We start from the raw sequence: 22,633 nt of genomic DNA, 5'->3' as shown, positions 1-22,633 counted from the left end.
ACTGCTGAATGTGGAGCAGATGACACATTAGGAAGGATGGATGTTGGCATCAGGGAGTGGAGCCCCAGCCCCCAGGGCTTGTTTACGTTTTTGGGAAGACAGTTGGCAAGGGTGAGGCAAGAACCCTGACCTTGAAAGAAAGAATCCGAACAAGAAGCACCCAGGCACTGATCTGTCCTTCTTGGGAGCGGAATGTGCAGCCCAGGGGTTATGCTCAGGGCCAGGCCAGCCATCGGGGGACCTGAGCATCAGGAATTGGGGCTGGAAGTGGCTAACACTACCTGCCTCTGGCCAGGACTGGTCCCGGTTACTGGATTAGCAGGGTCTTCAGTGGGGCTGCAGGGGGATCTGCCCCACAGATGTGAGGCATAAGGTGTGAGAATGTCCAACCACTGATTGCTTCCGGGGGAGAGAAGAGCCACATTCAGTGGGAGTTCCAAGTGAGGGAGAGTATTTCAGACTGGTCTGAATGAGGAAAGACTTCATGGAGGAGGTGGCATTTGCCAGTCTGTGATGGATGGTGAAGAAAACAGAATAAGCAAGTGCGTGTGAGCAGGGAAGGTCGCAACCTCAGGAGTACAGCTACTAAGAGAAATGTTTCTCCTGGTGTCTGTGAGTCTCCTCAAGCACCCACATCAATGAGGAAAGAGAGGATTGGGTCTGGTTCACGGACCTTGTGCTATTTGACCCCACAGTGTGTTTGGTTTCCTTCTCTTATTCTAAAGTAACGTAAATATTCACTTTAGAATACTGAATTAAACAAAAGGAGCAATGCAAATTAAATATAATATCAATACCCATGGGTCAACACCGTTAAAAGTTCAAAATGTAATTTCTTCCAGTCATATATATGCTTTTTTTTTTCCAAAATGCAATTCTATATTAATTTTCATTCATTGAACCAGTGCTTCTCATGTCCCTCTAGCAGGATACAGTGAGGAACAAGATTGACAGGGAACCTACCCTCCTTACAGTTTGCAATGCAGGGTGATTCCTCCTGACAGAAGGACAGGGTGCTATGGGGCCACAACCACCACCTTCCTCGGATCTGATGGGTCAGGGATGGCTTCTTAGCAAAAGTGATGACTCAGAAAGTGCCTTGGAGGAGACATAGAGGTTAGCTTCAGCCACGACAAATCCATCAGCGCCTTTACTACCGGTCTTTGTATTTGTTTTGTTTTTCGAATGATGGAGATTGAGACGAGACACAAGCAATGCGCAGATGAGTCCGTGAGGAAACAGAGGCTGCCAGGACATGGCGATTCTTTCATGAAGCTTGAGACAGCACAGAGAGAACGCTGTCTCAGAAGGGGACTTAGGTTGAACGGGCGGGGGGGAGGGGGGTGGGTGGGTTATTTTTAAAATCAGAGTCTTCAGGATTTCAGGAGCTGGTGGGAAGGAGCCAAGGAAGAGAGAGAGTTTGAAAATATGCATTGACAATCAATAGGGAAATCAGTGAGGAGTTCCCGGAGCAAAGGCAAGAGATGGGTGGAGAATTAACCATGGCAAGAGGAGAAGGAAAAGATAAGTGAGAGCGGCCACGGGCCCCACGTTTGCTGAAGGGCTGTGATAGTCTTGGAAAGCCCTGTCAAAGTTTGTTAGCTTCTTTGTAGTTTTAGAAAGATATTGTATCTAATAATTTGAATCTGAGCAGTGACTTCAGCTAACTGTAGCATGGGGACCTGAGGCTAAATTCTCCTGCAATTCTTTGGAAGGACAAATGGGACCCTGACTGCTGAAGGTCTCTGTTCTTTCCCCACCTGTTCCCCCACTCATGAAGCTAACTATGCTCTCACCACAGGAAACTTCCAAAGATGGGATGACTGGGGTCTACAAATCCTTAGTGACAAATGTCTGCAAAGAAATGTCATGTTACAGTGACTTCCCCTTCCAAGAAGATTATCCCAATTTCATGAACCAAGAAAAATTTTGGAACTATCTCCAAGAATTTGCTGAACGCTTTGATCTTCTGAAATACATTCGGTTTAGGGTAAGACATCTTGGCTTATGGAAGATTAATGAGCAGGGGCTAGCCCATTCAGCAATCTAATGGAAACGAGACGCTGCAACAAACTTCCTGATTTCATCTCTCTGAATAAGGCAAATCATTATAGACGCCTCATTGTCCTGCAGCTCATCTTCTACTCCGATAAATCACTAAAATACTGCATTTTCCCGGTTCCACCTCTAAATCCAAACGCTCTTGCAGCATGGAATTTAGAATTTTTTCCGAGAGAAAGGAAAAAATGAATTTTGTTCATGAAACCCATTGGACAGAAATGACCAGATGTCTGACCTGCGGAAATAAGAACAGGTCAAAACTCATTGGCCTAAATGTTTCCAGTGCATCCCCTGGATACACTGGAAACTTGCCATCTCCTTCTCACCGGGAATAAACACTGAATGTTTCTTCCTGCCCATGAAGGTCTTCAGATGTTTTGGGTCCTAGTCTATATGACCCTCTTTGAGATGTTGCCCAAGTTACTTAACTTCTCTAGGGAGAAGATAAGCCAATGGTAACAGAACTATTGTGAGGCATACTTGGCCCGCTTGAAATACCAGGCATGGTTACCATACCCATCATTACATGAGGTCCCAAGGTGCTTCATAAAAAGCAAGTTTTGTCTTTTGGTTTCAGACCACAGTTTGCAGCATAACGAAGCGTCCAGACTTTTCCGAAACTGGTCAGTGGGATGTTGTCACAGAGACAGAGGAAAAGCAGGAAACTGCTGTCTTTGATGCTGTCATGGTTTGCACTGGCCATTTCCTAAATCCCCGTCTGCCTTTGGAGTCCTTTCCTGGTGAGTCACTTCTACCTGAGACGATGCCTACGCTTCCAGGCTCTTCTAGAAGAACAGTTATTCATTTGTCATTGGAAATACTTCCTAATGACTATAGACAACTTTATGTTCACCCTCAGAAATAATACGTACAAAATAACTTTGAAAGGTATAAAGCACAATCTAAGTGTCAGGTCTTATTATTTACTTGGGAATATAAATGCTACTGTCATTGAAGCTTTATCATGTCTCTTGATTCAAGTTCAGTGACCACCTAAGGCTCAAAACTATCAGATCTGTCATGAAAAAGAGCAGGCTTTGAATTTTGTCAGTGAATTATAGATTATCTGAATCAGGAATGACCTGTAATTAGTAATTTAAAGGAAGTGAGAATATAAGGAAACTTGACAGATTTCTTTTTTTTTAAGAAACATGCCTTGAAATTATACATCCAAAAGAATAGTTTCACCACAATAAAAGTCACCACAACAATAATCCATATACCTCTTATACCAGTTTAGCAACACAAAGGAGTGTTAGAAATTCCCCTTTGGAAATGCTTTTGATTCCAACAGCATGTTCTTTTTCGTATACTCACAATTGGAAAAATCTCCATTTTTGAAATCAAATGAGGATTTCTGATATGTAGTAAAGCTACTCTTCGGTCACTTCTAAGTGGCTCTGAAGGCAACTGACTAAGCGCAGTTTTAAAACTTCTTTTTAAGGAATTGAAAGAACTTCTTAAGGAAGGGTGTGAAGCATGAAACTGGCAAACCTTGGCTAATGAAAAAATCAAATAGAGATCAAAAAATAAAATTATAAACGCAACCTCAAAGTCAAATATCTTATTCAAAGAAATAGATACTAAGGATCGAGTGATAATTCAATACACACTTTTGCAAAGAAGCAATATTGTAAAGGGTGGTTCAGCTTCAGGCTTGCCACTAGGCTGGAGGCTAAATACGCAAGTGCACTGAGATGATATTTAACCAGCACTCACACAACCTTTAACCAGCACGAAAGCGACCTTTAACCAATACTAAAGGAATATTTAACCAATACTGACGCGCTGTTTAACCAGCACTAAAGGAATAGTTAACCAATACTGAAGCGCTGTTTCACCAGCGCTAAAGGAATAGTTAACCATCTCTTATAATAACATTTCTTGGGCAGTGTGTTACAAGTGTAAAACTGATACCTTGGACTGTGGTGTTTTTTCAGGTTCGGGACAGCTTACCCTTACCCCTCACTGCCTTCCATTCCACTTAGGCCATAACAAGAAGGCTGTTGGGGAACATAGATGGAGAGCTGAGTGGTGAGGACCTTTGTGGCAGTATCAAGTGTATAACTGGGCAGAGTCGGTCCCCAAAGAAAGGAACCAGATAACCACACACTAGAATAGCAAGGTAGTTTCACGTCATTTTGAGAGCAAACATGTCTACGTCCCTCAATGACTGCTGGGGGAAAAAATGATTGTCATAGGAATATTGGGGTCTCCCTCTCTTTTGCCCTAAAACACAGATTATGGAGAAGAGGGACACCTACTCGTATAGACTTCAGAGATTGCTCCCAAGGAGGTCTTGGTTTGTGACCAGACTTTAGAAGGACCCATTACAGGGGGACACCAGAGCAGATAGTTCCAATCTGCTCTCAGCTCCCAGGGTGACGTATGTTGGCAAGTGGACGTATGTAAGGTTTCTGGGGAGTCCTGGTCTGCTGCACTTTCCTCAGGGCAATGTCCTCTGGTAGGTGGCAGTTAGCACAATGGTTCTGAACAAAATGCTGGAGTCCCACCTCCTGGACCAAATCCTGGCACGAGTTCCATAACCTCAGCCCATCTGAGCCTCAGCAAAGTGGAGAGATGAGCTGCCATCTCACAGAGCAGCAATAAGGATCAAATGAGATCATCCATGTAAAATGGCCTACAGAGCACATAATAAGCTGTCCACAGACATTGCTACTGCTGCTAGGAATCACAGCCTGCTGTCCACTATTACCCATCTGCTGAGAATTGTGCAGAAGCCCCTGCTTCCTGAGAGTCACGTGAGTCCTCCAGACTGAGACATGTTTATGCCTCTTAGTGAAGTTACAATTCTGGCCTCCGCAGCCTTTCCACCTTGGAATATGGGCTCCTCTCATATCACATATGGGAATCCAGGACAGAGAGCAGTTCTGCAGTTCCCCTCTTTCATTCTGGTATCTCTCCCACACACAGAAGGTGTGTGAAAGGGAGTCTTTACACATCAGTTGTGATCGTTCATTACAGAGCAATGATCACGCATGCCCCATTATGTTCAGTCAATTATTATCAATTGTCCTTAAACTTCGTGAGCATTGTAAATAGATTTCAAGTCCCAGGACTTTTTTTCCCTAAGGTAGTTCCAACACATAACAGGGAAATAAGTATAAGATGAATAAACCACAATAACAAAGTGCTCCAGAGATATTTGGCGACAAGGCAAACTAAACCCCAAGCCCCTCAGCAGACCCAGAGGGCATCATTATACAAAAGGAGAGCACAATAACTGAAAATAATAAGGGTGATCTTGAATTAGCAATATGTTCCACTTTGAAGACAGAAAATACATAAATGCTTCAGGAAAAAAAGCATTTCTTCTATTAAAAAAGTTTTAAGATTTTGATATTTTTGTGCTAACCTGTCCAGTTATCTGAAAACCTCTCTCCAGAATGTAGCATTTCCTAGCATCAAACGATCCATTTATTGGATGGCATTACAATTCCCAAAATGGGGAGATGGCAGTTCAGAAGTCCTCAGGAGTCCCCCATCTGCCATCTCCCTGACCTCGGCCCCAGACCTTGATGTGAGATGTAAAAAGGAAAATACAATAAAACGAACTCTGAATCACGAAGGAAATTCACTGTGACATTAGTACCAGTTTGATATGTGTTTGTTGAATACAATCAGATTCCTACAGTCTTTTATGAAAACAATCTGAGGGAAAAGAATTAGGATCATGATAGATACAGGCTAGGCTATCACCACAGCCCAGTGTTTCCTAAACACCACAAAATCCAGAAATGCTTGTTTTAAAAGCAAGTTAACGTGGCATGATAGAGTAAGAAAGTGGGACCCCGGAATCCTAATGTTGAACAAACTCCCCCCAGCGATATGATGCTTGTGCAAACTAAAGTTTTGAGAGCCATTTCCATAGCTCCCAGTACGGGCAGCATAGCCTGGTGGTTAAGGTGGGGCAGGTTCGGTTCAAGCTGCGGCTCTGACATTTATTGGTGCATAGTCAAATCGTGGGTCCTAAGTCCCTTTTTCTCCACTCGTGGAGAAAAATGAAGGACTCATAGTGCCATCTTCCTAGGGTTGCCATAGGATGAAATCAGCTACTGGGAGCAGAGACAGTGCTCAGCACAAATTAGCTCTGGGTGTTAGTAGGAAAGAACTCTGCCCTCCCTCTTGGAGAAAAAGCAATGGGAAAAAAATAAATAAACTAATGGTGCCAAGTTAAATATAATTGTCCATTGCTATTTCCAGGGCAAATTCAGTCATGTAAGTCATTGGAAGGCGAAAGACAGCTGTAACATAGGGCAAAGTGCCCTGGCCTTGTTTGCCATCTTAACACGGAGGGAATGGAGACAATTTAGGGGAGAGGAAATGATTTCTGGAAAGATGAATGGGCCCTCAGAAGAGTAGATGGGACATCTGACTGACAAAGTGCAGACTGCTGGTTTCCTCCCCTGTGATGAGAGTCACAGGAGGGGATTTATGACCGCTGAGCTCCTTTTGCAGTATCTGTCTGAAGGCAGATAAGGGGAGTTCAGAGAAAGCCTCCCTCTGTATTTGCTGTTTGCCAAGTAACTTCGGCTCAAAATAATCAACACATCAAAGTGGCATATTTGGGGGGACATGTCTGAACTCCTTCAGGGGTGAAGTAAATATCTCAAACACATCAGCAATCCAGAAATAACATCAAGTTGTCATGTGATTCCTTCAAGGAAATGGAGCACGGAAAAACAAAGCCCGGGCAAAAATCCCAGTAGTTTGGGAGTCGTTGTCCTGTCTGTCAGTATTTACACCAGAGTGCGAGAGACCTAAGGCTATTTGGTTAACGACTTAAAATGCTATCAGAACCACTCTGACATCTGGCTGAAGTTGACTCTTTAAACTTCTTTTCTGATTTTCACTAAATCACAGTATCTTTTTTCACAAATAGTTGTAAAACTAATGTCGAACATGAATGCTGTACTTGGGAACAAGAACTCTTCTCTGTATCGAAAATATCAGGGCTATTTCTGCCCTACTGATCAGAAAATCTATAGAAAAGAGAGGCTTTTTCTGCCAGGTATCATCACAACTCTTTGAACGGTGGAAACTGTGATGCACATCACCTTTTTTTTTATGTATGCAAATTGCCTTTCACTTTGTGTCCTGAATTAATACTTCTGATGCCTCAGAACTACCTATGGATTCTATGCTTTTTTGGGGGTCCCCTGCTCAAATATGCAATTATGGAGAACCTATCATTTGCAAGGCATTGTGTTAGGTAATATGAAACGTACAAAAATCTATGAACCAAGGTTGAGCCCTCAAAAAGCTTCTGTCCAGCCAAACCTCACTACATGGCTTGAAGCCCCACATTCTAATGCATGTAATGCACTCGCCATTTCCCCCTTTTGGAACCCTCTTAGTGTTCCCCTTTTCAAACTCCTACCGTGTTTCCCCAAAAATAAGACCCAGCCGGACCATCAGCTCTAATGCATCTTTTGGAGCAAAAATTAATACAAGACCCGGTTTTATTTTAGTATAATATAAGACCGGGTGTTATATAATAGAAGACCGGGTCTTATATTAATTTTTGCTCCAAAAGATGCATTAGAGCTGATCGTCTGGCTGGGTCTTATTTTCGGGGAAACACAGTAATCATCCTTCAAATGTCATCCTTTTAAAATATGCGTATGTAGAACACCTCCTCCAGGACGCCTTCCCTGTTCAGTCTAGGCCAGATGCCCCATTGGAACCATCATGACATGTGTTCTGAGAGGCAGCATCGTGTCATGCCTGGCAGCTGAGCTTCAGAGTCAGGAGACCTGAGTTCCTGTCCATGCTCTCAAACTTACTGTGTGTGCTTGGGCAAGTGTGAGAGTGAGGCACAAGAAAGGGCTTAACCTTTCTGTGCCTCACTCTCAGCATTAGTAAAATTGGTTAACAATATCTACTCTATGGAGTGTGGTTGTGAGGTTTAAATTAACCGATATGTATAAAATCCTTAGAGGAGTGCCTGGGACTTCCATAGTAGGGGCTGAATAAATGTCAGGTAGCTATTTTCTATTTACTGTTTCTCACGTGAGGATGGACTCCTTGAGGGTAGACACTGCCTTTTACCCTCATATGCCCTAAACCTGGGGTATACAGTGGTGAAAGGACAGGTCACGTAAGGCACAGTTATTCACCAACTCTATTTTTTGTGCAATGCCCCTGCAGACCTGATCTGTGGGGCTTGTCTTTCCCCTGCCCCTGGATGCAATCTCAGGCCATTCTCACCACTTTTCTACTCGCTCTCAGATAATGAAAAGTTCTCTAATCAGTTTTAAATCACCAAAAAAATCTCATTTTCACAACTATATTGTCCTGTCCCATGCACTAGTCAACACTTGCAACTGCCCGCAATGAGGAAGCTTCTCCCCTCCCTGCAGCTGGCACCTGCTTTGGACTACCAACTGCCATGGGAAGAGGTGGGGTACCAGTTCCTCTTCTGCCAGTTCCTCCTCCCACCCAACCAGTTACCTGGAGCTGCAGTCTCTGACCCTTTCAGAATGGAAGCCGGGGGAAAGACGAGAAGACATAGGGGGCAGGAAAGGTCTTTCTTGACAGGCACCAATCGGATGGATGCTCGTTTTCTCAGGCCTTGGAGGTGTTTCAGATGGATGCTTTGTGGGGTGCTTTCATAGGAAATGCTTCAGACACGCTCCATGACTGGGGATCTCACAGGCCGGCCCTTGTTACAGACCAGACACACTCTCAGGCTGGCCACTTGCAATTCCTTAAACCCGAGTTCCTCCGCAGGTCATCTCCACACAGACTACCCAGTAGGTCTCATTGCCTACCCAGATGGCTCCCTTGTACATAGTCCCTTTACACTGGCATCAGACGGGCTCTCTTCTACACAGCTTTCATCGGGCCCACACTAAATATGTATCTCACACTGTCAGCAAGAGGAGGAAAACTTGCCGACAATGCAGCCACCACCCCTGGCGGGCAGATCCAATCACAGCCTTTGAAGTATGATTCAAACACCAGTCTCTGTGCTGCAGAGGCTCCAAAGGTCAAGGTGTCACAGGTGTCTCCTTGAAGCCCCTGGAATCTGGCTCCATGCCAACTCCTGGCCACTTCACCTTCAACACCTGAAGTGAGTGAGGAGCTGAAGACCACAAAACTGGTCTGCATACACATTCTTTGCAAATTCTACATGGTTGCTCTATCACCCTGCTTAGAATATGGCACATGTTATAATTAGTTTCCAGCTTTGGGGACCTCAGCAGATAAACAATCATATTCAAACACTGTGTTATATAGTAGCTGGTCAATAAATGTTATTGAGTGAATGAATGAATCATTGGCTGTATGGGAGGAGAATGATGTATTCTAGGAGACAGTTTCATCTTTTCCCATTAGAATTTCAAGAGTACTTGAAGTGTTGGGGTGAGAGGCTGTCAAGTCCTGTAAATGGCCAAGTTTCCTTTCCTGATTCTTTATCTGTATTTCGTCTTATCCGTCCATGGATCTGACAGTCCCTGGCCCCATCTGCCACCTAAGTTTCCTCTGCCACCTTTCATAAATTCCATCCTTGCAGCCACCACTGTCAATCCCTCTACTTCGACTGTTACTACCATTTTAGTGTATAGGAATCCATTCTTTATGTCTCTTATATTTGCCAAGGAGATAATTATCAAAAATAAATCCGAAGGAGAAATATTTGGTAGTCCCTCTCCTGTATATAAATATCATAACAGTGATAACTTCTATTGACAGAGTGTTAGGAGCTTGAAAGATCTATCAGAAACACAGAGATAAATAAAATAATAAAGGACAAATAAGCATACAGTGCAGTAAAGCATTAAGCACATAATAAGCATCAAGTAAAATGAGCGTGAAGTATAAGCGACAAGCCTATATCACGAAAATAATGACTTTACTAGAGAACTTACCACAAACTTTCTTTTGTGGAAAATTGTAATTAAAATTGAATTCAAATTTGATTTGTAAACATGTGATATTCACAAATTACATTCTTATAGGACTATTGGGTAAAATGACACGCATCAACCATCTACTGCTTGCCTCAGATGATCAGGGTCTTCACGCATGAGACTTTTCTTATTGTCTGCAGTGAACTTGATTTCCTGAAGGATTTGCTTTAAAAGGGAATGCTCATATGGAATATAAAGTCATATAATTTTTTTAACAAAGCAGGTTATACCAAATCTATATCTGGGCTCACAGCATCCAAAAGGAGAGGAAGAAGCTATTCTGGTCCCACTTCCTGTAATTGGGGGGGGGCAAAGGGTTGACATATTTCTGGGACTTCCTTTGCCTACAGACACTATGCCTGCACGCTGGGGAATTTCTGATTTCCTGATTCCTCCTTCCCCTCAGGGATCCATAAGTTTAAAGGCCACATCCTCCACAGTCAGGAGTACAAGTTCCCAGAATGTTTTCGTGACAAGCGCGTCTTGGTGATCGGCCTTGGGAATACTGGAGGAGACGTTGCCGTGGAACTCAGTCGAATGGCAGCCCAGGTACACCATCTCTGAACCCACGCCCCCCACCCCCAACAGCATGTCTGGTGGCTGGAGAGAGGTGTTCAAGACTATAAAACGCACGGGCCAATTGCTCAATTATGTGGACACAGGGTGAGTAAGACAAAAATCCACACTTTACCATCTCTAAGAAGGAGCTAGGAAAACTGCGTGGATGGCAGACCAACAGGCGCTGTGCACTCTCCCTCGGGAACAAGACCAAATGGGAAAATTGTTCCCCCGCAGCCCAATTGTCTGTTGTACACTCTCCTTTTGTAAGCCTGGCAAAACTCCCATGTAAAAATGGGGAGGTTGTTTTCTGAATATCCCCACATTTTCAATTAGAAGACAGATTTATACTTTGTTTTAAGAGAAAAGCAACCTTTACATTGCCCAAGAAGATTACATAACGATTTTAGAAAGTCCAAGCATAGATTCACAAATTAGAAATCTATTCCACTCTAACATAAATTATAGGACAATGATTAGATCTTTAAAAAAACAGACTTTTCTTTAAATCAGGATTAAATTTAAGCAGTTAATATTGCTTTCTCAAAACTTCATGTTAAATTCTATATTATTTACATTTTTAAAAATTGCCAAATCAGTAGCACATATCTACTACCGTGTTTCCCCCAAAATAAGACCTAGCTGGACCATCAGCTCTAATGCGTCTCTTAGAGCAAAAATTAATATAAGACCTGGTCTTATTTTACTATAAGACTGATCCAATATAATATAATGTAATGTAACATAACGTAACGTAACATAACATAATATAATACAATACAATACAATACCAGGTCTTATATTAATTTTTGCTCCAAAAGACACATTAGAGCTGATTGTCCAGCTAGGTCTTATTTTCGGGGAAACACGGTAATACCACAATTCTGTATATTAAAGATGATACAAATGCTTAACAGGTATCTAAATCAGGTAAAAGTGATTTGTGAAAACAATGACAGCAGCAGAAAGAGATTGTCACTTGTAAATTTATGTACAAAGTCACCAGTCCCCTGTTGTTCTAAGACCAGAATGTTTTGAGACCATTTGAAACCCACCAAAGAAAAAAACACTACAAAATGATGGACATGTATTTATTCTTCTTGCCTTACTCTTTAGGTACTTCTCAGTACTAGAACCGGTACCTGGGTTGTCAGTCGCTCTTCAGATGGAGGCTACCCATTAAATATGATGAATATAAGAAGATGCTATAATTTTATTGCACAAGTTCTGCCTTCACGTGTACTAAACTGGATTCGAGAGAGGCAGTTGAATAAGAGATTTAACCATAAGAATTATGGATTAAGTATTATAAAGGGGTACTTGAATTTTTTTTATTTAATGGGAAAATTCTTGAATCAATATCTCACATTCTATTTTATTCAGAACTCAGAATGTTCAATAATTGTGATGCTATCTTTGCTTATTCTATGTGAAGCTTATTTCCTTAAGACAATTGTCCATCAGGTACCACAGCAGCTCTTGATGTAGAGGTATTCTCTTTCTCGTAACAAAAGTAGCAATTTCTGAGACTAGAAGAAAATGGGAGGATGAAAACTTTTCATTTCCAGCTTTGAAAATCAGGAAACTTAAGTTGGCTTTGAGGAATCCTGGAATGGCTGGATCTACCAGTAGAATTTGCAGAATCAGTGAGTACAGGTGCCCAGCTCTTCCTAACCTTTAATAAATGTCTACCCTGGCTAAATAGAGGTATGAATCTCCAATAGGAAGTCCCAGAATTATATATTTTAATATACACCTGTATAGAGTTGCACGTTAGCAAGGAAAAGAATACCTTTTAAGTGCATGTAAATGTGATTTTTATTAAATGCTTGACCCCTAGACCTTTCTTTGGTAAGAAAGCTTTCAACTTACAAAGAAAATTAATGGCAATGGGTGATTTAATATTAAATTTTATAAAGATTATGTCTGCTGATTGGGTAGAATGATGTTCGTAGTGAAAATATCAGTATAAATAGATTCGGGGTTTTTTCATTTTCATCCCAAAAGTTTATTGTTAACTTTGTCTAATGTCAATTCTTTGAGGCCTGGTGATGTGAGACCCAAAAGTAATCAAATGAATTGTTGCGTCCTCAAATCCTGATACTCTGAGAAATTAATTCCAAGAGACAGAATTTGAAAGCCCAGGCAGGAAAGCGTAGGTGCATTCATTTCCCACATGCCTTTTACCGGGAGCAGGGCAACAAAACATCGTAGGAACAGTAAGTCGGGTAGACATTGGCCAAAGCATTCCCTTGGCGTGGCCGATAATTTCCCTGATTTGACCAAATAAATCATTTGCTGAAGTGTCTCATCAATAGAATGACAGTGGATCCTTTTCACCCCCATGTCAAAGGAAAAAACAGAAGATCATCATAAATGACGAACTGCCCACCTGTATCCTCTGTGGGACCATCACCCTGAAAAGTGGTGTGAAGGAATTCACAGAAACCTCCGCTCTCTTTGAAGATGGGACCGTGGAAGAAAACATCGACATGGTGATCTTCACGACAGGATACACATTTTCTTTCCCCTTCCTGGAAGAACCTCTCAAAAGCCTGTGTTCAAAGAAGATCTTTCTGTACAAGCTGGTCTTTCCCTCCAACCTAGAGAAGGCAACACTAGCTATGATTGGTTTCATCAGCCTTCAAGGATCCATCTTAACAGGCACAGAGCTCCAAGCACGCTGGGCCACACGAGTCTTCAAAGGTATGTGGACTGTATTTACAGCCCTCGTTTATCAACTGAGTCTTCAAATCCGTGCCCTGCGGTTTAGCCAAAATCCAACAGATGGGAGCTAAATACGGGAATATCAAAAAGGTGAATGAAAAATTAATTGTACGTACATGTCAAATATGATCGTGGGTGTGCTTATGTCACTAATACGACAAAGGGGGAACGAGGTTTTGGACTCTGGATGAGGTATGTGTAGACAACAGAATATAATCACATTTCTCCGATTAGCTGAACTTGTCAGAAGCTTCGATCCTAAGTCTAGTCTAGTCTGTTTACTCGTCCATCTTTCCATTTATTGCTAGAAGTAGAATTTTATATGGCTCCCAAAGAAAGAATCATGTACGCTGTGAATAAAGTTGAGCTCCGAGGAGACAGTAACCTTTAAGAAATGCCTATAAAAAATATTTTAGACTCTGGACATTCACTGCTATTAGTTATCACTGTCAAGAGGACAGGTGACAGAGTCAGGATGACCGGGGCCCAATCCCGCCTCTGCAACTCATTACTTACGTAGGGACCCCTCTGAAAATCAGCCCCTTCATCTGTAAAATGAGGATGATAAAACCTCTTGGATGAGGATTTTGTCAAAGGGATGATGTCTGCAAAGCAGTTCGCACAGTACTTGGCACATGGCTTGTTAGTACTTGGTACAAACCCTTATGAAGTGATCGCTGTCATTCTTACCTTGCTAAAGGCAGGCAAGTTTTAAATTAGTAAGCATTTTCAAGAATTGCGTTTGCATCCTTTTAACATACAAACAGCAATCACGGTTGAGCCAACCAACCAGCTGTCGTTCAGCAAAATGTTGCCCTAAGGACCAAAAACAATCACCAGTAATTTATAAAAGGGCATATAACGCAGAACGAAGCAGCGCTGACTTGATCACACTGGAGAAATGCGATAGCTCTCCAATTCCACAAACTTTCATTACATTATCACAAATTCCTATTTCTTTAAGTCCAATTAAAGGGCTCTCATAGCATGATCTGATTATATTAAAACCGCAGAAGACTCTTAGGGTACCTGGAGTTTGCATTTTAACTATTTTATAAATGAGCTCCAAAATGCTTATCAGAATGCCAGAGCTGGCAAAATGAAACTGGGTTAGGTCACACCACAGGAGTAATTCCACACTTCTCCCAAGCCTCCGGGAGCTCGCAATCCGGGAACCACCAAGTAGTCTTGCCAGCTTTTTATGGGAAAAACATCAGCCAAGTGGCAAGAACACTGCAGAGCTGAGATGGACCTCTGCCATGTGGAGGGTATCCCCATAGGCTGGGGTCCACACTTGCTTCCTGGGGCAGGCTGGCCGGAGAGAAGAGTCCCAGCACTGAGACAGCCTGGATGGGAGGTTGAGATGAGAACGTCCTCACACCTCAAGAAGACAGAGCCTCTGTGAGACTGAGAGACCACCAGACCTCTCCAGGCCTGAGGTCCCTGTGTAACAAAAGTGAAGACATGCCTGAGCAGGGTGCTAAAAACGGGGTCATCTTAAGTGTTTACATTTAACCAACCAATAGTTTTAACACACACACACACACACACACACACACACACAAATACAAATAGGGCATATATACAATATAATCCAAATTATATATCCAGCTGATGAAGGGGGCAGGGGCAGGCCAGCTGGGGCAGTTACTAATGACCAGTGTGTTGGTACAGCTAAAGGCTGGACCACAATTCCCACAGTAGAGTACCCTGGTAAGCGAGTTTGGAGGGGGATTTTACCTCCAGAAAATTACCCGCTGCCTCTCCTTCCATTCAAACCTTGACTCTCACATGGCCTGAGGTGGAGCCGTGGGAGGCCAGAAGAGACGGGGAGGAGAACGCAAAGGAAAAGCCACGGGTGACTTCAGCGTTATGTCCGATTTCTCTCACAGGACTCTGTAAGATACCTCCATCCCAAAAGCTGATGGCTGAGTTTACTGAAAAGGAGCAGCTCATAGAAAGGTATGAAATATTGCTTGCTACAGCGAAATGTATTCTGTTACAAAAGAATAAAGATATAAAAGCCATCCCTCCAGAAGCAGCATAGCAGGTTGGAAATCACTGCGTTAGGAGTCAGAAGCGTATGTTTTTGATCCTAACTCTTCCACCAACTAGATGTGTGTCCTTCGATGTGTCCGGTGGGGCACCAGGTAGTCTCAGTGGAACACAGAGCCTGGACGCCCAACAGATGGCAGTCCTGTGTTCACTTGGCTTGGGGAACTCCATTCTGTCTTTGTTCTGCCTTTGGGGCTGCTCTTTCTCTGCATTTACTGGTGTCTCTTTTTCCTCACTCCTAAAAATTGGTGAACCCCAACCTGAGTCCTCAGACTTCTTCTGATGTCTATTAACACTCACTTCTAGGTGGCCTCACCCAGGCCCATGGCCTTAAATGCCACCACATACTCACGGCTCCCAAACTTGTGTCTCTAGAATGATGGTTTTCTCCTCTTTTCCTCTCACACCCCACATCAGCAAATACTGTCAGTGCCTACCTTCAAATACCTCCAGAACCCGGACTCTTCTTCCTAACCCCCCGTACTGCCACCTCAGACGAGGCCTCCGTCATCTCTCAGGAGGACACTCACTGTCACCTCTTAGCTGGTCTCCCTGCTTCCACTCTGCTATTCAACAGGCTAGTCTTGACACCACAGCAAGAGTGAGCAATGTCCCGCTGTTCTATTCAAAACCCTCCAATTGCTTCCCATTTCACTCCCAGAAACTCCCCTGCAGCCCCACAGCCCTATAGAGCAACCAGCTACCTCCATTCCCTCTTTGCCAACTGTTTTCCCACCTCAGCCATCCTGCTCCAGGCTCTCCAGCCTCCTCTCTGCTCCTCCAACATGCCAAGTAGGGCTCTCGCACAACGTTTGCAGTTACTCTTCCCTTTGCCTGGAATGTTCTCCCCCGTCCCAGATACCTGCAAGCCCTCTCTTGTTCACATATCGCCATAAGAGAGAAGTCTCCTCTGATAACACTGTGTGCAATGGGAACCCACCCAGTCTCACCACTGCCTTTCCCCCGTACCGTGCTTCATAATGCCTATCACCACCTGATGTATTACATATGCATTTGGCTGTGTCTTTAAAACCTGCTGATTTCCCCCATTAGAATGTGAGCTCCTTGAGAGCAAGGACCTTGTTTTATTCACTATTGGAACCCGAGTGCCTAGGATGATGTCTGTCGGTTGTAGACACTTATTTAGTCAATGAATGAATGAATGACATTGGGACATCATGAAAGTTTATGAGCAATAGAAATAGGTAGGCATAAAGCCTTCATATACACTCTACTCATAGCTGTGTCATATTCAGTACTGGTACACAAGTATGGCCCTCTCAACTCACAATTCACATCAATGAAGAGAACATTCATAACATGAATAAAAACAATGCTTTCTGATCATGTTCATTTGTTCAACAACTATTGTATTTGGACTGATCAGATCTTGCTCTCATATCAATTTCAAGAACCTAAAACATGATTTCAAGCTCCTCTTCCAGTTGCCTCCTCTTACCATTTCCTTTAACAAAATGAATTGCCCTCACAATACCTTCTGTAGGTCAATTCTTACTTCTTCTTTTCAGCATAGAAAAACATTCCCAAACGTGGTTTGACTCTGTCAATACAAAGAAACACAATGGTGGGAGGAGGGGAAACTCCATAGCTTGAGCATGAAAAGTGATCCATCTTTTTCCCTCTCAGGGGTGTGATGAAAGACACCAGTGAGAACAAACTTGAGTACATCCCCTACATGGATGACATTGCTGCATGCATAGGCGCGAAGCCCAGTATCCCACGTCTGTTCCTCCAGGATCCCAGACTAGCATGGGAAGTTTTCTTTGGACCATGTAGTTCTTACCAGTACCGCCTAATGGGCCCCGGACAATGGGATGGAGCCAGAAATGCCATCCTGACCCAGTGGGACAGAACAATGAAACCCTTAAAAACGCGAATCGTTCCTGATTCCTCCGCATCTGCCTCTATGTCACATTACTTAAAAATGTGGGGGGTACCTCTCCTCCTTGCCTCTCTTCTGTTGATCTGCAAATCTTCACTGTTTTTGAAATTGGTGCGAGATAAACTACCGAATAGAATTTACCCTGATTTAATAAGGATTTGATAAAGATGAGTCTGATTGTACCAAGGTTGTACCAAGTCATCATACTAATTCTGTCTCCACATGTCTTGTGCATTCCTTCCTCTCCTCTCCATTATAACTACTATTATCTAAGAGCAGGTTCAATCATCTCTGATCAGAATTATTCTTCTGTCGTCCTCTCTGGTCTCAGTACCTCTTCCAATCTATCGTCTATTACCTAAGCAATTATTCTAAAATAAAAAGAGTGTCACTGTTTCCATCAAGATCCTGGTAGGAATAAGATGGCACTCAAGTTAGGTAATTTGTAGAAATTTTAATATAGAGATTATTTCAAAATTTGGGGGCAGGTGTAATGAAATAAAAGGAATAATGAAATATTCCCAGACTAGTAACAAGGACAGTCCAACAACAGCTAATTTTATAAGTAAAGGACCATTACAGTAACTGGGAGTCTTGTGTACTCATTGAAAGCACTAATGTGTAACTAACTCTAACTCTAAAGCACTAACTCAAAAATTCAACCTGGATTATAAACCCAGCTTTGTGGCCTTGGCCAACTTACTCAGCTGCTCTGAGCCTCAGTGTCTCACCTGGAAAATGAGGAGAAAGGTAACAACAGTACCTCCCTTAAAAGTGAAAATTAAGTGAGACAATAGAATTGAATTAACCATTAATACCTGAAGAGTCTGAAGACATTTTCAAATCTGAATTAAAGGATTTGAAACCTGTTGCCTGACCCTATTCCCTGTCACCCAATCAGAAAGTATGGCCTTTGCTTCCCATGGATTCTCTGGTAGCACTTTCCAGCTAGGACCACTCTTTTGTCATTGGGTCCCCCACCAAATCACTGAGGCCTACTGCCATCACCATCACTGCCACAGCCACCACAGCACCCATATGCTACTCAGATGGACCCTTCAAAAGGCTGCAGGTAAGTAGCAAAGGAGAAATTGTCCTCAATCATTAGGGGTGGACCTCCTGATGTAACTAGTTGATGTGTCTAGGATTTTGCTGACGACACCGCCTCCCGCCCAGTAGAAGGGGCACCCAATTTCACATCTTCAAAAACCAACTAAAGATGGCCAACCAGAGCAAGGTCACATTTAAGCTATTTATACCCAAGTTCTCGGTGGAGAAAGAACCGAGATGTCTTTATTCGCTCATCATATAGAATGTTGCTATTTTTTATCCAGGTATTAATTTTTACATGAGAAATCAAAGAAGTTGATTTCTTAACTCAGAGAAGTTAAGTAGTTTGCCCTGATTCGTTCACTAAGCAAGTAAGAGACAGAACAGAGATCTGAGCTCAAACGTAGACAATCTGAGAGCCCAGACTGCCTCACTAGCCGGCCTTGGCAGATAACACCTCTGTTCGCCCCTGACCACCTTCCAGTGCTTGTTGATGAACCCCAGATCGGACACCTCCACCCTACACCTTGAATAGACTTCTACATACTATATCCATCATATCCCATGACCCCAATTTTCAAAGAATAAATACACCAGGAAAAGACCACTGCAAGTGAGTCATTTTACTTGGGAATCAAAATTTCATAGTAAATAGTTGGGAGGCAGTGGGGCGGGGAACAGGAATTAGGTTTTATCAAGACTTGAACTTGAGACATGAGACCAGAAATTATAAAGATAGGCTTGCTTGGTTTTGATTATAACAGCAACTATATACTAACAGGAGTTGCCTAATTATCTAACAATTTATATGACAGTAAGATAAACCATCTTCTACCTCATACAATCTCATAACATTATTTCCTGTTTGACTTCCAAAGCAAGAGTATACGATCGGTCATTTAGTAAAAATGTCCAAAGTTTTCCCTAATTTTACCAAATAACTCTTTTAATTACTTCATATTTAAATTATTTAATTTTGCAACTCTCATCTTGTCATCCTGCTTGTCAGTTATCTCTATTTCATTCTTAAAACTTCTTACATGATCTAATTCTGCTAGATCCAGATTTGCCAATAGCTCAGTTCTCCAATATTACCATTGTCAACTTCATGAAATCCTTCTCTTTTTGAAGGATTTGTGATTTCACTTGATGTTATATACTTTGCATTGTATGGTAGGCGATATCAGACAACCATTTAGATTCACCACAAAGACATTCATGAAAATGATATCCAGGATAGACTTTCCTGTTGAATAAGGATATGTGTTTGAGAGGAAGAAAAGTTGAAGTGGTCAGTTCATTCATTCATTCAACAAATATGCATTGAGGACCTACTATGTGTCAAGCACTATTCTAGACCAGAAGTACACAGCAGTGAATAAAAAGACAGAAAATCCTTGGCTTCGTGGAATCTATAATCCAGTGTGAGAGGTAGGAAATAGACAAATTGTTGGATGGTGCTAAGTGCCATGAAGAAAAACAAAGTCGGTTTAAAAGACAGAGCGTAGTAGGGAATTGGACAGGATACCCAGACAAAGTGTTTCAGGCAGAGCGATCAGCAAGGAGGGTCTGAGGGCATCTATGTTAGAACAGCACTTCTCAACTTTGTTCACATCACCTAGTACACCTTCCCCTTCTCCCAGGTGGATGCTGGCACCTGTCTCACAACCGGGTTTTCCAAAAGAAAGCCCTGCTTGTAATACTTGCAAATTTCCATGGTGCAAATATTATCACCATGGCTGATTTCAACCCACCAACCTGAACGTGGAATTGGGAAGAGATCCATACAGTTGGCCCTTGCACATTTGTACCAGCTGTCTCACTCTCCTCCCATTCATTCTTCACCTCGTAATTCCTTTTGCTCGTTTAGATCTCAGCTCAAACACTGCCTCATCAGAGAGCTGCCCTGATCCTCAGACTAGGTCATTTTCCTTTTTTTTCCACTGTACTGTGTGTCCTTGCTTCAGAACTCTCCTTGCAATTTGTAATTATACATTTGCAATTATTAATTAACCTCTATCACATCCATCAGATCATAAGTGCCAGGAAGACAGAGACAGTATCCATTTTGCTCTCCATTATATTCCCAGTGTCCAGCACAATGTCTGGTACAAAAAAGGGGCTCAATAAACATGTGTTGAATTAATCAAGCAAGCAAGCAATTGAAGATGGAGGGATGGGTGGATGGATGGATGGATGGACAGATGGATGGACCTGAGTTTTTGCCCCTCCTCTAAATTGCATGCAGTTACTTCCCCTCTCAGCCTTCCTCTGAACACTTTTGCAAAATGTCCTCTTAGGAAGTAAAACATTTTCTGAGTGTGCCACCACAGTATAGGGGCACACTCCCTGTCTGACAGTCATCTGACTACTTACTTCCCAAGGACTAAACGCCAGTTAATTTCTTGGGGGTTGAGTTCCATCAATGAACTGGACCTCTCAGCGCCAGCCACTGCCTTAGTTATGCTATTGTGCCTCAAAAGCCACCCGCTGTAATTAAGGCAGTTCTCCAGAGTCTACCTTGGAACTTGGGTCCATATCCAATTTTCTTCTTTTCAGCCTATGTTTCTCACCACTGCTCATACATAATGCCTTCTACCCAAGTTACACATTAAGATCAACATTCACTCAGCTTGCCTCCTCCAGAGAAGTAATTTTCATTTGTAATGAAAATATTTTCCCATAGTCAGAATTATCATCTCCACTATCTAAAGATGTATTGTTTTTGAAAGTGGATTTTAAAATATGGAATTGATTCAGATGTGTTAAAAATTATTAAAGAAGACAACTTAGATGATACAAACTTTAATGCTTCACAAAGCACACAGTCTCCATTGGAAGAATTACAGAATGGGGCAGCTTTTAGAGGATAAAGAACAAGGAAGAGACAAATAGAAAATATCTGATTGGCTGGGCTGCACAGTCAACCTCATTTGGGGACAAAGAAATACATATAGAGTCCAGAACGGCTTGGCATTTGAGGACTGGCTGACTGGATATACTGTGTTTCTGGTTAAAAGGAGCTTTCACAAGAACATGAAAATTATTTAAGTACTGGTTTGCTGGTGTGTCACCCCAGGCAGGAGTGGCTCCTTCTTGGGTGTAGAAATTTAGTTCAGCAAATGTAAGGAGTTATTACTATTTATTAAGAACCTAAGAGCTCTCCCTATTCGGATCTCCTTATAGAGGCTTTAACATCTACAAATTTGGGAGAAAATAAGTCAAAAGTTTAAATTTTAAAAAATTGTATGAGAGGTCAGTTAGGTATGAGTGATATTATGACTTATACCAAGCAATATATATTTGGTCTTTGTCCCATTCCTGGCACAGGGCTCCTAAAACCCTTGAGATTTCCTAAGTCATAAGAGCTATAAAGATGGCTTCTGTTATTCATAACAAGCCCCTTTCAACCATACCTGAGTTTATGTTAATATAGTGACTTTTGGAAATTTCCTAAGGATGGAGGCGGGTTGACAGGGGAACCAACCAAATGATTGGAGGATTGGCACTTTCAGCCCCACCCCCAGACCTCCTGGTTGGGGAGACGGACAGGAAGTTGAGTTAATCACTCGTGGCCAATGATCTAATCAATTATGCCTGTGTAATGGAGTCTCCAAAAGCAAAACAAAAGGATGGCCTTCAGAGAGCTTCTAGGTTGGTGAACAGAGAAGATGCTGGAGAGGGACAGGCCCAGAGAGGGCACGGAAGGTCCACACCCCTTCCTACACAGCCTTGCCTTTTGCTTCTCTTCCATCTGGTTGTTCCTGAGTTATATGCTTTTAAAATAAACCAGTAATCTAGCAAGTACACTGTTTTCTTGGCTTCTGTAAGCCACTCTAGCAAACTGATTGAACCTGAGGAGGTGGTCATGGGAACCTCTGATCTATAGCTGGTGGGACAGAGATACAGGTGACAACCTAGACTTGAGGTTGGCATCTGAAGTTGGGGTGTGGGGGTTGTCTTATGTTCCAGAATCGCTTGATGTGTGGAAAACCCACGCATCTGGTGTCAGAGTGAAGCAGTGTTGTAGTCGATTATTGAGAGCAGAGGAGAAGCAAAGGACCATTTTTCCTTTACAGTATAATGCAAGTCACCTAAGTAAACAGGTGAGGGGGGACCACCACATTCGCGAGACTTTAAAAGCTTTTCATCTGGCATTGCAGAATTCTTCCTGGCAGAGTTTTGCAATTTCAATCATTTGGCACAATTAGGAGTAACGTGTGACCTGCAGGCCATATACTGCCAACTTAAGTGTGCAACGCAGCTTAGAATCTAATTTTAGGAATACTTCAATACTAATAACGGAGAAACTGAGATCCACTTGAAGAAACTCAGCCCCGCG

At 42.5% G+C, this 22,633-nt stretch overlaps 1 protein-coding gene across 1 annotated transcript in view; it reads left to right on the top strand.

The window, feature by feature from the left end:
• Positions 1-17,824, top strand: part of LOC308487685 (dimethylaniline monooxygenase [N-oxide-forming] 4-like) — a gene marked incomplete at its 5' end in the record, with an annotated part of 52,718 nt that extends 34,894 nt beyond the window's left edge. Inside the window, 7 exons of the mRNA XM_081026204.1 lie at positions 1,802-1,990; positions 2,639-2,801; positions 10,405-10,547; positions 11,673-11,872; positions 12,910-13,262; positions 15,176-15,245; positions 16,986-17,824. Coding sequence (XP_080882330.1) covers positions 1,802-1,990; positions 2,639-2,801; positions 10,405-10,547; positions 11,673-11,872; positions 12,910-13,262; positions 15,176-15,245; positions 16,986-17,403 — 1,536 coding nt within the window. The 3' untranslated portion in view covers positions 17,404-17,824. The remainder of the gene's footprint in view (positions 1-1,801; positions 1,991-2,638; positions 2,802-10,404; positions 10,548-11,672; positions 11,873-12,909; positions 13,263-15,175; positions 15,246-16,985) is intronic.
• Between the last annotated feature and the right edge of the window lie 4,809 nt (positions 17,825-22,633).

The sequence above is a fragment of the Rhinolophus hipposideros genome (genome assembly GCF_964194185.1).
Source record: "Rhinolophus hipposideros genome assembly, chromosome: 19".
In the NCBI taxonomy this organism is placed as follows: Eukaryota; Metazoa; Chordata; class Mammalia; order Chiroptera; family Rhinolophidae; genus Rhinolophus; species Rhinolophus hipposideros.
This window is presented reverse-complemented; position numbering and strand designations above follow the sequence as displayed.